General features: G+C 37.1%; 1 protein-coding gene across 4 annotated transcripts in view; it reads left to right on the forward strand.

Annotated features, from left to right (window-relative positions):
- enox2 (ecto-NOX disulfide-thiol exchanger 2) overlaps positions 1 to 16,675 on the forward strand; it is a 200,381-nt gene that overhangs the window by 155,517 nt on the left and 28,189 nt on the right. For all 4 annotated transcript variants that reach the window (XM_048604978.1, XM_048604979.1, XM_048604980.1 and 1 more), the window contains 2 exons: positions 2,269 to 2,375; positions 4,425 to 4,539. In XM_048604978.1, the coding sequence (XP_048460935.1) occupies positions 2,269 to 2,375; positions 4,425 to 4,539 (222 nt within the window). The remainder of the gene's footprint in view (positions 1 to 2,268; positions 2,376 to 4,424; positions 4,540 to 16,675) is intronic.

Genomic DNA, 16,675 nt, shown 5'->3' on the forward strand with positions numbered 1-16,675 from the left:
AATTGCTCTGTAATATGTACAAAGTTCTCATCCGAAAGAATAGTTATTCCAATGTCTCCCATACCATTGTGAGAGCTAATCTGTAATCCTCTGGTGAAATCCTCGTTAAAACATGAGAGCAGCTCGCTGTGAATTCTGTCTAATCCCAAGGCAAAGTCCACATTTTCATAACTGTTTAAAAAATAGGCATTTTAAAAGTGGACTTTTCTTCATGAAGTGAAGTTTGCCATTACTTAATTTTTAAATTTATTTCTGGGCATGTTAATATCGGACCTGCAACTAATTAATTCTAAATGTACTAATCTCTGGTAATGTAAAGTTGTTTCCCTGTACAGAAGTCATATTTCAGTTCAGTTGAAATTATGGTGGAATTAGGATTTGGATATTTAACAGCATAAAGTATATGAACATATGATATATGTAGTATATGAAAAATGCATATACCCATCTGGCTGCTCACTCAATCAAATATCTCAATTGTGCACTCCCTAAAATATCTACCCAATTCTTTCTCGATGAGTTTTTTTTCCGCCATCTGTTTCCACTTTCTTTTTGACAAATCTTATCTTGTCTTCCGTTTCCCTCTTCTAAGCTTGTGCTGTTCCTCCCAGGTAGTAATTTTGTGGCAATCTCAAATGTATTATTGATCTCAATTTGTGTTTAAAATAATTTTGAATATTTCTCTGTTAAGCATTTTTTCATTAGAGAAAACATTGGTGAGCCTTTAAATCTCTCATAACTGTTAAAATGCCCTAATTTAGGTTTCCTTTCCCATCATGTCTCTGTTGCCTGAATATCCATTTTTTTCATTGACCGGCTTAGTACATGATGCTCCAAGTATGGCCATACTACTGCCTTCTTCATGACTCATTATCATCTGTTAGGATTTGTGACCCTCCTTCCTTTATGTGCAAAGCGAGGTCCAGTTAATTTTCAGTGCCACTTAGTGCACTTTTGATTTTTAGTGAGCTATTCAGCAATACTGCCAGATCCCTCTCACCTGACATTGTGTCCTGTGCCTGAAATTCTTCACTCTGCATTTTTCTCATCGAATGACTTGAATTCGTAACCTATCCAGATCTGTTTACGTAAATTTGCTTATTCCTGATTTTTTTGCATCTCTTCCCCCATTTGCAATAGAACTTCAAACTGATTGCTCTGAAATCAAAAAAATGTCTTCTGAGGAATGCACTGTAACACTCTAAATGTATTATTACTGTAATTTTTTTTTTAGAAAAGAACTCCAGTACAATTATGCTTTGCTTTCAGATGCTAAATTGCTTTTCCTGTTAGTAAACCTAAGTTCATCTGTACATCATCAGTGAATGAATAAACAAATTTCCAGTGAGAGGAGATTCAAAGGCAGTTTTGCCAGGGTTATCCTTGGTCACCACCTCAGTACCATTCAACATGACATCAGTTTGTTTTAAAATTCATTCATGGGATGCGGATGTCTCTAGTCAGGCCAACATTTATTGCCCATCCCTAATTGCTACAGGGCAGTTAAGAGTCAACCACATTCCTGTGGATCTGGAACCTCACACCCTCTTTGCTATGAATGTCTCAGAGAGCTAGAGATAAAGGGGAATATCAAATCTATACATTTGTAATTTGTCAGCCAAACTAAATACACCAAATTCAGATGTTTCCAGTTTACAGATTCCTCTATGTCCTCACCATTCTTCACACCACTGCAATCCTACAAGTTGCTGGATGTAAGCACAAGTTTTATTTACTGCTTGATTAGAATAATATATATTATTAAGCAAAAAAAACAGCTGATTTTGTTTAAATAGAGCGACAAGAATGCTGTGATAATCTATATAACATGGTTGTGAGCAATATTTCCAACTGGTGGTGTTCTATTTAAATAGTCATTTTCTCCATTTGTCATGTTATCTGGTTTATGTTTTAAAACATATGCTGTTCCATGTTTTTGTCTCTTGTGGATTAATCAAACAGCTTCGGAGGCAGGACGCTTGGAAGAAGAAATATATAGGTTTGACTCTTTTTGATATCTAATCTGTTTAGCAATAAAAATAATACATATAATTCTAAGAAATGGGCAATGAATCTGAGGAAGGTACACCCCTACAAAATCATACAAAGTAAGTACAAGTTGGAGTCACTTTACTCTGATCACAGAACTGCAGTGACCACAGTAGACTGCTTGCCTGCCTGACTCCCTTCCTCTTTTACTTCTCTACTCCTCACTAAATGCCTGGTGGGACCATAAACTGGGTTGTTTGACTCCCTTGTTCACCAAAGTTGAGCAGATTGTCTCCGTTTTCCACTCTTCCTCCAAGCAAAAGGCGTGGGACCATTTCTCAAAAGCTCAACGCAAGAACCTGCATATGTGGCGAAAACAAGCAGAGGTTAGTGTTTTCTTTAAATTCTTTCAACTTGTTATGTGTTAACATACAATGTCAATAAAAATACTTGCAGGTGGTTAAAATGAATCTAGCATTGATGTCAGAAGGACACGGGGTACTAAGTTTTTCTTTTGCTAGTCCAAATTAGAATAGAATCACGGGGGCAAACAGCATGGAAACAGACCCTTCGGCCCAACTTGTCCATGCCGACCGTGTTTCCTAAACTGAACTGGTTCATTTGCCTGCAGTTGGCCCATATCCCTCTAAACTTTGCTTATCCATGTACTTGTCCAAATGTATAAACTTTCTAAATGTACTCCCCTCTACCACTTCCTCTGGCAGCTCATTCCGTGTACATACCACCCTCTGTGTAGAAAAAATTGCCCCTCAGGCCCCTTTTAAATCTCTTTCGCTTTAAACCTATGTTCTCTAGTTTTGGAGTCCCCTACCCTGGGGGAAAGACCGTGGCTCTTCACCTTATCTCTGCCTCTCATGATTTTTTAAACCTCTATAAGGTCACCCTTCAACCTCCTACAGAGTGGAAGTGCTCCATCAAGAACTCCAAGATCAATTAAAACGTAACTTTTTAAACTTTCTACTTCAACAAGTCCTTCTGCCTTGGATCAACATTGATAACCCTGAATTCATATCATATTTAGTCACTTTATGCTGTTGATTTGAGACCTCAAGAAATACTATTGAAACTTCCCAGTCATTTTTCATGAGAATTCCTCACAAAAAGAGACTCAATTCTCATTATATGGATAAGCCCATGTCTCCAAATGTCCTTAATTGATTGTGCCACCACGCTTCCAAAATTTAATTTTTCATTTCGAATATTGTAAAGCTCTAGAAAAAGTAACTCCAAGCACTCATACTGAACTTTAAAAAAAAAAAAAAAAAATGTCCAGGATAATTATAAACATTAAGGTAAGTTAATTTGGATTATTCACCAGATATCATAAAGCAGATCCATAGTTAAGAGACTGAAGATGGTATGGTATATATTCACCAACATCCTTTGTCATACTTCTCATTAAACAGTATCTTTACTTATCAATGTTATCTCCATAAACTATCTCAATAAAGTAGACACATCCTCATCTTTGAAAACATTTTATTATTAATTAATACCATTGTAGTCGTCTCTTTCCGTCTGTGCTAGAAAATTGGTGAGTACAAATTGAACTAATTTCTCAAGTGCAGAATTTATAATGCATAAAACTGGCCTTATTGTTTTAAAATAAAGTGTACTTTATTCCACTTAATTCTGGGGTATCAACTTGTGTCCCTCTAAAATGACCTGTACATCAAAGGTAAGCCCATTTTCAATAACATACATCTACAGTGGTTGAGAGGCATCTTTAGGAAGATATAGAATGTCCTAAGCTTCTTGACCAAAGGAGTGTGTGGTAAGCAGCTTGGTAACCTGCCCTTAATAAGTGAAGCACAACTACTGATTTGATTGCAAGCCATTTAAATTTATATATAAAATGAGAGTGATGAAGAATAGGGGAAATCTGAATTTGGCTGCTTTAAGTGGGGGGCGGGGGGGCGGGGGGGAAGAAAAGTGAGTTTAAGTAATTGTTCCATGTGGCTTATCATGTACCTCATTCAAAAGGAGGAATGAAGAGCATGTTCTTAATGGTTTGTTCTATTCATTCTATTTTCTTTCAAAGAATGTATATGATAGCTCACTCTTTAGGAAGACCGAAGTTGACTAATCTCAAAATGCCTGCTCTAGGAGTAATATGCAATCACTATGATAATAAACCCAAAGAATTTTGAGTGACAAACTATTTTTACAAGATATTGCTTATGTTTTCTCTCTACACTTTTACTCTCTACACTTTTTTCAGGTTTGAAATGTAACTTGGTTGAATTGTTTTCCAAAATGGCAAATGTTTTGAAACTGTTCCCTTAGTTCTCTGCAAATTTGTATCAAACTTGTCAAGAAGGAGATAGCAGGTTTAGATCATTCGCGCATCAGCCAGTTTTGATCATGGAGTTCTCCTTGTGAAATCAATCAAAAGCTTCTGTCCACATCCTCAGGAAATTCGCAATATGCATAATGATGAGCTAATGAGTATTCGCCGTGAAGAAGAAATGGAAATGTCTGATGACGAAGTGGAAGGAATGCCAGAGAATAAAATTACAGATGAATCAGGTAGGAGGTGCTGTCATAATGTAATATTCTAATATGTATTGGCACTCTTTTTTTTTAAATTTAAACTATTGTGTGGACAGTATAGTCATACCTTAATGTTTGAGATTTTGAAGACTACTTATTGTATTCAACAGCAGCAACAAATTGTACTTAAATTGCTTATACTTATATTTAATATGGTAGGACATTGCATAATGATTCTCAGCTAATCAGACAAAAATTGATGCCAGACCAAATAAAGATATAGTAGAATGGGTGGACAAAAGTTTGGTCAAAAGGCTAAATTTTAAGGAGGACCTTGAAAGGAGCCATAAGGCTTCGGGAGAAAATACCAGAACACTGTACCTGTAAAAGGATAAGAGGGGCGACAGCAACATGGATATAACATTAACTAAAGAAAAGCATATTGAGCTATTTTTCAGATTAGAGTTTGTCATGATTCAGTACTAATACCAACACTTTAGATATCCATTACTGATTTGAATTTAATTTTGAAATATGAAGTTGATACAAAACATGGAAGCATAGTAAACAGCAAGGAAGATAGTAATATATTTCAACAGGATATAGACTGGCGGAAAAGATGAACAATTAACAAATAGGATTCAATATGAGAAGAGTGAAGTGCTATATTTTGGTAGAGTGAGGAAAGACACTGCAGGTTAAATGATCCAATTTTAAGTTAAAGGGGAGGTAAGTGAAAAGAGAGGAACCTGGATGAGGATAAATTTCTTCTGAAGGTAGTTAATCTGTAAAATTCTTTCCTGTTATGGACCAGACCCCCTCAAAATATATTAAGAAGATGGCCTAGATCCTAACTTTTTCTTGTTTAAGATAAATGTGAGGTGCTGTGTTCTAGATGCAATTCGATTTGGTCAAAGTATTTGACGTTAAGCAAAACACCATTTATTCAAACACTATTGTTAAAATATAACAAAAGAAAGAATTTGCAATAACAACTCTATTGGAAAGCTTAACATAATAACGGTACAGTGATTATTACTAATTAACTGTTCCAATATAGAAACATCCATAAACACCCATCATGAACCATCAATAAATGAACCATTAATATACAAAGATGGCTTCATTTTTAAAAACCCTTAGTCTTGCGCTACTAGTACACAATACGTATGGTACATTGATACTTCCACAATCCTTTTAGCTGTGATACTGTGTAATGGAATGGCTTCTGGAAATCTATTGAACACATCAATTATAGTTAACAAATACTGATTCCCATTTGTTGTTTTAGGTAGACGTTCCATGTAATCAAATAAGACCCTTGTGAAAGGTTCCTTAAATGCAGGAATGGGGTTTAAAGTGCTAGTTCTATCACTGTCTGAGGTTTTCCAAGTATCTAACACATATGACATGATTGGCAAAATTCAATCACATCCTTATGCAGTCTAGGCCAGTAAAAATATTTTTGTATTTTGGCTTGAGTTTTCCTTACATCCAAATGACCACCTGTTGATAATTTATATGCTACCTGCTTTCTATAACTCACCAATTGTACAAACTGATTAACTTTTCTGCCCATTTCTCATCTGCCTGAATATGTGATGATTTCCATTTCCTCATAAAGACTTTTTGTTTTTAAGATAGTAACATTCTGAGATACACTTAGATTCTTCTTCTGTGTAAAGATTTTGATACAACTACTTCAGTTTTTACATATTTCAGTTGTAATTCGGTTAATTTCTCTGAACTGAAAATATCCACTAATTAACTGTTCCAATATATTAACATCCCATAAACACACAGCTGGCATAAAGACAGACAAATTCAGAAATAATCTTGGAGGAAAACACCAAAAGACAATTTGGAGAGAGGGTGTAGCAATCAGGAGAGATTCTGCTGAGATCCCAGCCAGAACTGCCAAAAGCTAATTAAAATCCTGGATCTATGAGAGCTTGGCCACACCCACTCAGGCTGCTTCTATTGTGTTAAGGTTTTGGAAAAAAAAATCGCAAGTTGTTTATCTTCTCATAGACTATTTGGCACTTGTCCCTCAGTCTCTCTCTAAAAGAAACCAGGACAAAACGCACCTCTTAAAGCCACAGCATTGTCACATTACCACTGGGCGATGTGGAGGTCGGATCTTTAAGTACATTTCACACCTGGGGCATATTTTTAATTGGTAAGGGATTCAGGGGTTATGTGGAAAACGCAGGAAAGTGAAGTTGAGGATTACCACATTAACCATGATCTAATTGAATGGTGGAGCAGACTTAACTGGCCGAATGCCTGCTTCTGCTCTTACATCTTACGGACATATTTATGTCTAGATCACTGAAGATGGTGGAACAGGTTAATAAAGCGCTAACAAAGAATAGGGGCTCCCGGGCTTTATAAATAAAGACAGAATTTACAAATATACCCAGGAAGTCATGTTAGACTTCCATAAATAATAGTTCAGCCAGTAGATGCAATATTATGAAGGACATAAGGCTTTTAGAGAGTATACAGAGGAAATTTACTACTATGGTTTCAAGCATAAAACTAACATTGATATACTGGAGCAGGTGAAGTTATTTCTCAGTAGAGCAGAGAACACAGAATGGATTTGATTACACACAGATTAAAGTGATGGACAAGAGAGAGGACATGACGAAAAACATTTTTACGTACTGATTTGAGTTTGAAATGCAACATCTGATAAGTGGTGGATATTGATTCAGTAATAAGTGTGAAAATATTTGAACGCTCTATTTTTCTTTATGCTTAAACTATGTTCTTTAGTTTTAAATCCCGAACTAATGTGAACAATGTTTTTGTGAATTTTATGAATCTAATTCACAATTGTTGAAATGGTGCAAAAGTTGTTGAAAGTTGCATTTTCAAATGAAAAACCAGTCCAACTTACTTAATCTTTCTAAATAACTTTGATTTGATATTATCTTTATTATGCTGTACTGCACTTTAGATACAAAAATAGTAGTCTTCTGGGATCAGTGTTGGGACTGCAATTGTTTACAATTTACATAGATGATTTGGAGTTGGGGACTAAGTGTGGTTTGTCAAAATTTGCAGGTGATACTAAGATGAGTGGTAGAGCAAAGTGTGCAGAAGACACAAAGTCTGCAGAGGGATATAGATAGTCTAAGTGAGTGGGCAAAGGTCTGGCAGATGGAGTACAATGTTGATAAGTGTGAGGTCATCCATTTTGGTAGGAATAACAGCAAAATGGACTATGTTTTTAATGGTAAAAAATAGCAGCACGCTGCTGTGCAGAGGGACTTGGGTGTCCTTGTGCATGAATCGCTAAAAGTAGGATTGCAGGTGCAGCAGGTAATTAAAAAGGCAAATGGAATTTTGTCTGTCATTGCGAGAGGAATGGAGTTTAAAAACAGGGAGGCTATGCTGCAGCTGTATAGGGTCCTGGTGAGGCCACATCTGGAGTACCGTGTGCAGTTTTGGTCTCCTTACTTGAGAAGCATTATACTAGCACTGGAGGGGGTGCAGAGGAGATTCGCTCGGTTGATTCCAGAGTTGAGAGGGTTGGATTATGAGGAGAGACTGAGTAGGCTGGGATTATACTCATTCGAATTCAGAAGAATGAGGGGAGATCTTATACAAACATATAAGATTATGAAGAGAATAGATAAGATGGAGGCAGGGAAGTTGTTTCCACTAGCAGGTGAAACTAGGACTAGGGGGCATAGCCTCAAAATAAAGGGAAGCAGATGTAGGACTGAGGTCAGGAGGAACTTCTTCACCCAAAGGGTTGTGAATCTGTGGAATTCCCTGCCCAGTGAAGTGGTTTAAGCTACCTCGCTGAATGTTTTTAAGGCAAGGCTAGATACTTTTTTGAACAGTAAAGGAATTAAGAGTTAAGGTGAGCAGGCGGGTAAGTGGAGCCGAGTCTGAAAAAGATCAGCGATGGTCTTATTGAATGGCGGGGCAGGCTTGAGGGGCCAGATGGCCTACTCCTACTCCTAGTTCTTATGTTCTTGTGTTATGTTCTTGTGTGTAGGTACGATGTATGGCAATTCTTTGTCTAGCACATTTGTCATCTTTTTAAGAATGCCATACTTGAAAGTGCCAGATAAGCATAAGTTTGTATCACAGTGTACCTAAATCAGGTGGCTGGACAGGTTGAGGAAGCAGTTAATAAAGCATATGGGATACCCTGCTTTATAAATAGATGTATAGAGTACAAAAGCAAGGAAGTTATGATAAACCTGCATAAAACACTGGTTGAACCTCATTTGAAATTTTCCATCTGGTTCTGGGCACTACACTTTAGAAAGACAGTGAAGGCATGATTGAAAGTGCAGAAAAGATTCACAAGAATGCTTCAAGCCTTGAAAAACTTCAGTAGAAAGATTGGAGATGTTTGGACAGTTGTCCTTTGGAGATTAGAAGGCTGAGAGGCAATTTGTTAGAGGTATCCAAAATCTTGATGAGCCTGCACATAGTACATAGGGAGAAACTGTTCCTATTATTGAAAAGTTGAAAACTGGAGGGTACTAATCAAAGGTAATTGGCAAAAGAAGCAAAGGTAACATGGGGAAACATTTTATGCATTAGGTGGTTAGCATCTGTAAAGCATTGTCTAAGGAAGTGGTAGTGACAGATTCAGTTGTGGCTTTCAAAGGAGAATTGGATCATAAGCTGAAGAAGAAAATAATTAGAGCGCTAAGGGAAAAATATATGATTGTGAGAAACCTAGAAATTTGTAAATTGCTGTTGCAGAGAGCTGGCATAGGCATGATATGCTGACTAACCTCCTCCTGTAATGTAACCATCAAAGGTCAGGCATGAAATATCTAGTTTTATCTAAATACTCAATTTTACTAACAAAATAAAAGAAAACAAAGTCATTAGAATTATTGAGGAACTATATTTTCTTGCTTTCAAAATGCTTTGATTTAGTTCAGATTCTGCATTTGCTATTTTTCTTTTGATCTCTGAGCACCTTCACCTTGATTTTATGACTGACTGTACTTAGCACTGTGATGGACAACCTATGTAACAAATTTTGTTGCCTGAATTAAGAAACTTGCCAATTTTATCAAATTGCTTTTTAAAAAAAAAACAGTCCCATTTGTAGAAATCTGAAGAAAATAAAATCATTTGAGCAGTGTCAAGAAGATATTTTAGTGGATTAAGGTGGCAGAAACAAAGAAGGCAAGGAGTAGGCCATTCAGTCTTTTAAGCCTGGTTCATTGTTCAATATGATCATGGCTAATCCTGTGCCTCAATGCCTATTTCCACTTCCTCCTTGTACTCTTTGAGGCCTTTAAAATCTTAAAACAAAAACTATCACCTTCTTGAATATATTTAATGACTTGGCTTCCAGAGCTTTCTGTGGTAGAGAATTCTACAGTTTCACTACTCTTTTGAATGAAGAAAGTTTTCCTCATTTCAATCCTACATTGCCTACCCCATATCCTAAGAGTGTGCCCCCCTATTTGTGACCCAGGGGAAACATCCTGCCAGCTGTTTAGTCCTATTAGAATTTTTATACATTTCGATCAGGTCCCCTTTTTCATCCTTGTAAACTCTAATGAACATAGGTGCAGCCGAACTAATCTCTCTTCATTGGACAGTCCTGCCATTCTAATATCAACCTTGCAAACCTTCACTGCATTCCCTCTATGCAAAGTATATCCTTCCTTATGTAGGGAGACCAAACTTCATGCAATACTCCTTAGTCTCACCAAGGCCCTCTATAAATGCACTATGACATCCCTGCTTTTTAACTTCTTGCAATACAAGCTAATATCCCAATTTGTCTTCCTCATTGCTTGATGTACCTGCCAGTCTACTTTCATCAGTAAACAAAAATACCCACATCCATACTTCTCAATATCTTTTTTTTTTACATCGAAGTGTATAACTTCACATTTAGCTATGTTGTACTGCATCTGCCATGTGTTTGCACACTCACTCAACTTGTCTAAATCATCTTGAAGCTCCCTTATATCCTCCTCAACTCTCAATCCCACCTGTCATCTGCAAACTTCGAAATGTTACATTTGGTTTCCTCATCCAGGTCATTTGTACATCTATCATGAAAAGCCAGGACCCTAAGTACTGATCCTTGTGGTACTTCACTGTCACTGCCTGCCACCAAAAAAAAAACCTACTTATTCCTACTTTTTTCCTGTCTGTCAACCAATTCTCAATCCATGCCAATATATTACCCCTTATCCCATATGTCTACTAATCTGTTATGTGGAACCTTATCAGAAGCCTTCCGAAAATCCAAAAATGGCCACATCCACTGTTTCTCCCTTATCTATTCTTCTAGTTACATTCTGAAAAAAAAAGCTCTAGTACATTTATTAAGCATGGTTTTCCTTTCTCTAACCCATACTAGCTTTACCCAGTCTTGTTAACGCTTGCCAACGTTCTCCCAATAAACTTGAATTACTGTAGCCGCATTAGGAAATCAAATGCCATCAGAAAGTGATAAATGACTTGCTAGGTTACTAAGTCCTTTTGTGTTCCCAGGCACTGAACTAAATATACAGAGCTGACTTCATGATAACATGACAGATTTTGGCTTCTGCCAGTATCTCTTCTAGCCCCTTCTATTCTTTCACTCTAACTCCTTAGCTGTTTCTTAATTTACACTGCCCAGAAGCCTGAATGATTCAGTAAATATATTCAGTAAGACCAAATTCTCTATCTGCTCTAAAGAAAACATTAGTACTAAATCCTGATAAGTACCTTTGCAATACACAAATAATATGCATCAAAACTGTAGTATGTATTTATATTAGTCGAAAGGTATTTGATAGATTTTCATTTGTAAAGTACCAGTCAGTTTCCTGTGACAAGGTATCAAAATCAGGTGTTGTTTTTAGATAGTTATGCCTCACTGACGAAGGCTGTGACAATTGGTGTCATATTTATATCTCCTGGTAGTGATACCGTACTGCCATCGCTGGGATCGAATTTACTTACAACATGACAAGTTTATACAAGCAGCCAATATAAGTGTTGACATTGAAATTTATAATGGAAAATGTTTAATTGAAAATGCAGCAAGAAATTTCCCATAATACATCTTCAGTCAATTTTCAAAAGATAAATAAAAGACAAATTGGATCTCCTTCATTATATGTAAATGATGCCACAAGTATGGTAATCTGTAACTTCTATCTACATTGTTGTTGTTTTATGACCCATTTGTAACAATGGCCCAGATTTTATAGAAGTCCTGAGTAGATATTGGGAGATCCAGTGAGATGGTGGGAGGTAGCATTCCAGTTGATGTCTTGCTACTTCTGTCACGAAGGCAACTCGCCATCACCTTCTCAACAGTAATTCGAGACGAGCAACAAATGTTGGCCTAGCCATCAAAGTGCACATTCCTGAATGACACAAAAACAGTTGGATGAGACATTAGGTTAGCAGTGTTCACAGTGCAGTTCTGGGAGCCAATCTGTGTTTGAGAAAATAAAATGAGGGGAAAGATTGGAGTGAGAAAAATCATTAGTTCCCAAGGCCCGTTTTATTTTGGTAGCATCTATAAATTTTGGAAATGGAATAGAAAAAATGTTGTTTTACAGCATTGAAAAATATTTTAGTGACAGTCATTGAATTGATATAATTTGAGTGAGCTAAATACATGTGAATATCTCTATATTGACTGGAAGCAATGTGATTAACTACAGATAACTGCAACATGTAATGTTGAGCCTCTGTGACACCATGGGCTATGTTTTGATTGTTTCAGAAAGCAAATACAGTTTAATGGTTTCCTATCTAGCATTTTTTTTCTGAGCTGAACAATGCCTTGCCTAATGTTCAACAGTTCATCTTTCCAGCATCTGAAAATGCCTTGACAGATATTCTTGCAATTATACTGTTAAGTCTTTCATGTACAAGGACATATTGCTGATTAATAAACCCATCTACAGTAGTCTTAATGGAGGCTTCAAAATTGCTTTTCTCCCAACAGGTTTCAATTTATTCTACACTTCAGGCTTGCACGCTGCTTTCTTCAATCAGCTGTGAACTGACTTGTAACAAGTAATCATGTGCTCACATTTCAAGTAGTTGTAGCTTGTGTCACTATGGTACTATTTGATGGCAAAATGGCTATTCTTCAATGATATTGGCATGCTATTTACAAAGCCTTCATTTATATGAGTATAATTGTGGTTTCTCCATGTACATAAAGATTTTATCAGGATTTAGGCATTTAGCCTCTTCTGTAAGCCACTGCACCATAATATGTTTATCAATGGGATCTTAAACTGAGAACTTTTAAAGCATTTGCTGGAATGAGGCAAACATTTTTATGCAAATGTAAATTTCTGTAAAATGGACTAGATTTGCCCTACAATTTCCGGCCTCATTTTTTTTTTGTTATTTGGGAGCTAAATTTTAGGAAAATCTATTACTAAAAGCAATAAGAAATTGACTAGCAGAAGTTGGAAATCTGAATAATGGTGGAGGTAGTATCAGTTAATTTCTTTAAGACAGATGTAGGTCGCTTCATGACTGATGAGGGTGTTATTGGTTATTGAAGAGTAGATGGGAATATGAAGTTGAGGCTAAAATCAGATCAGCCACGACCCTCTTAAATGTTAGTGTAGGCTAGAGGCCAAATGGCCGACTCTTCCTCGTTGGTATGTATAACAGTATGTATGAAACAAAAACGGCAAATGATCAAACCATTATTGCAACATTAGTAAAAGAGGATATAGAAAGCAACCAGTGGAACTTCTGTGGTCAGAAGTAAAGAGAAGACGGCAGGTAAGACTATAAAGGAATTGTCTGCAAGCCTGCTGGTAAAAGCAATAAAGTGATAATGTATTAAAGGAGAGATTAAAGAATGGTAATGCTGGAATGTAATGCTTATGGTAAAATCAGAGTTATAGTGAGACTTCAATTTTAATTAGAAAAAGCAGAATAGCTCAAGTCAAAAAGGTGGCAAATTTCTTGTGTGTTCAAAATAGGCATTTGAATAAGATGTTCCAGAAGCAACAAGAGCATAGACCAATAAATAATGAGGCTGATTTAGATAATATAATATTTAGAAAAAAAATGGTTTAGCATTTATCATAATATGATATTGAAGGTCTGATATCTTAGCTACAGGACACCTCTGCAGGAGTTGCTCTGGGCAGTGTCCTCGGTCCAACCATCTTCAACCGCTTAATCAATGATCTTCCCTCCATTATAAGGTCAGAAGTGGAGATGTTTGATGATTTCCCAGTGTTCAGCATCATTCTGAACTCTTCAGGTGTCCAAATGCAGCAGGATCAGGACGATATCTGAGCTTGGCCTGGGAACTGTCAAGGAACATTCATGCCACACAAGTCCAGATAATGACCATCTTCAACAAGAGATAGCCTAGTCATTGCCCCTTGACATTTAGTGGCATTGTTATCACCGAGTCCCCCACTATCAACATCTTGGTAGTTACTATTGACCAGAAACTGAACTAGACCAGCCATTGGTTAGTATTGCTACAAACGCAAGTGAGAGACCTGGAATCCAGCAGCACATATCTCACCACCTGACACCTCACACTCTGTTCGTCATTGATAAGGTACAAATCAGGAGCATAATGGAATACTCCCTACTTGCCTGGATGAATGCAGCTCCAAAACAGTAAATCAGCCCTGTTGATTGGCATCACAACATCACACATTCACTTCCCCTGCCGCCAATTCACAGTAGCAGCAGTGTGTACCATTTACCAAGCTTCCTTAGACAGCACCTTCCTAAAACATGATCACCTCCCTTCAGAAGGACAAGGGTGGCAGATATTTTACAAACACTATTATCTGTGACTTCCCTTCAAGCAATTGGCCATCCTGACTTGGAAATATAGCTCTGTTTCTTCACTGTTACTGGGTTAAAATCCTGGTTATTGTTCTTTAACAGCACTGTTGATCTGCCTACACCAACTAAGTTCAAGATGGCAGCTCACCATGCCTTCTCAAAGGTAACTAGACATGAGCAGTGAGTGGTGGCCCAGCAAATCCATATACCTGAGTTTTTTGTTTAAAGCAAGGTTCAAAAAGATTTCTTGGAGTACAAATCATTAAAATCAGTGCAAAATATCAGAGAAGCTAATGGAATGTTGACATAACTAGTGGGTTAGAATACAAAGAGGTGGAAGATAAGCTAAAGCTGTAAAAAAAACCCTCAGTAGACTATACATGGGAGATAATGTTCTGAGCAGCTCACCTTGTCAAAATTCATGGTTCTTTGAAGGAATGCAGCAGTGATTCAGTAGAATACTACCCAGGTACCAAGGGTGACATTATGAAGAGAAATATCATAAACTAGGCTTGTGTTGTCTGAGTATAGGTGATACAAGGGTAACTTGATTGCCTTGCTTGGAATTTTGAAGGAATTGATAGTGCAAATAGAGAGAACCTTTTTCTATTGATGCTGAAGTTTAGGAGAAGGGGTGTTTCATAAAATCACAGACTGCCCAATCAGAATAGATGCTAGTTAACACTTAATGCACATTCCTTTATCAGTGGGGCACAGAATATGAGGCAGTGAGGTTATGCTAGAATTGTAAAGGTTATAGTTAGACCACATCTGGAATAATACATAGAGATCTACAATAGAGGAAGAATATGACTGTGCTAATAAGGGAGATTTACAAGGATGTTTCCAGAAATGGAGAACTTTAACTCTGAGGAACGACTGGCTAGACTGCAGTTGCTCTCTGTTTTGGAAGGCAGAAGATTGGGATTTATAAAATTGAGGCACCTGGCTGGAGTGAAGTCAAAGGCTCTGCTTCCCTCAACAAAAAGTAAAGTAACCAGGGGCAATAGGTTTAAATTAATTGTCAGAAGGATTTGAGGAAAGTTGAAAGACATTTTATCATCCAAAAAACAGTGCAAGTTTGTAAGTCGTTGCCTGGCGTAATTATGCACTTTGTTATAGACCAAGTGAGACTCCCCCAGAGTATATTATCGAGACAGCCTATACCCTAACTTGTACATATTTTATAAGGCAAGTGTAAGGCGCTGCATTCCAGATATGATTTGATTGGTCCACCACTTAGTTTTAATCACAATACACTTTATTCTTCGAGCACAGTCAAAATACAACAAAAGAAGAATTGGCATAACTTTGAAATACTTAACAAGATAGTGAATTATTTAACCACTAATTATCAATTGTTCTAATGCAGGCAGCATCCCATAAACACGCCCTTTGGCAAAAATGCAATTCAGCAAAACAGTTATGATTCTCTCGTGTTGTCTCTCTAGTCCAGAAGAAAGAACCATCAAAAGAAACCATCTGTCTTTTTTGATTTTTAAGTGGAAGCCTCTCACCTAAGACTTCGCTTTTGTAGCAGAGAACTCCAGCTTTTAGCTCCAGCAGCCAGTAGAAACCTTCTCAACTAACTGAAAGCAAAACTAAAAGCCTTCTTAGGTCTGAGAGTCCTGACCCCGCCCACTTGTGATTCTTTTGCCTTATGTTTTAAAAAAATACCCAGGAAGAACTCAAAACTGCTTACCAACTGTCAGTCCAAAGATATATCGGCACCATTGACAACACCTCTCTGCACGTGAAATAAAACAGAATGCACCTCTTGAAGGCACAGTACCATCACAACTTGAAGTTCCATAACCAACAGGACTCTGATTAATAGCTGGAAAATGGAGTTAGGTTGGATAGTTCTATCCAGAACTATGCAGAAATGATGGCAGAATTATCTGCTGTCTTATCATAAATAAGAAGTAATTACATTATGATGAAAGCTATTCTTATGCAGCGATTGCTTACGATCAGGAATGCACTTCTTGTGTGTGATGGTGTCTGATTTGATCATGTCACTCAAAAGGAACTTGCAGTTATTTTAATCAACATGTCGGACATGTTATGACACACCTCCAGTGCATGTGTGACTCGAACAGATACCTTCTGGTTTTTAAGGAGAGACACTACTACTGCACCACAAGAACCTCCAAAAGGGATATGTTATCTTAAAAGACAAAATTGCTGGGTTTTGGAGAAATACAGGGATGTAATTGATCTTGCAGAAAGCGAGCATGATGGGCCAACTGGCAGTCTCTTGTGCTGTAAGCATTCGATGGTTGCCTTTTTTTGTACACAAGGTGTGGTAGAAATATGGATCTTGCTCTCGCTCTCAAAATTCAGCTGATGCTGTGTTAGTTAACAACTTTAAATCTGA

The sequence above is a fragment of the Rhincodon typus genome, chromosome 14, assembly GCF_021869965.1.
Source record: "Rhincodon typus isolate 14 chromosome 14, sRhiTyp1.1, whole genome shotgun sequence".
Lineage (NCBI taxonomy): Eukaryota > Metazoa > Chordata > Chondrichthyes > Orectolobiformes > Rhincodontidae > Rhincodon > Rhincodon typus.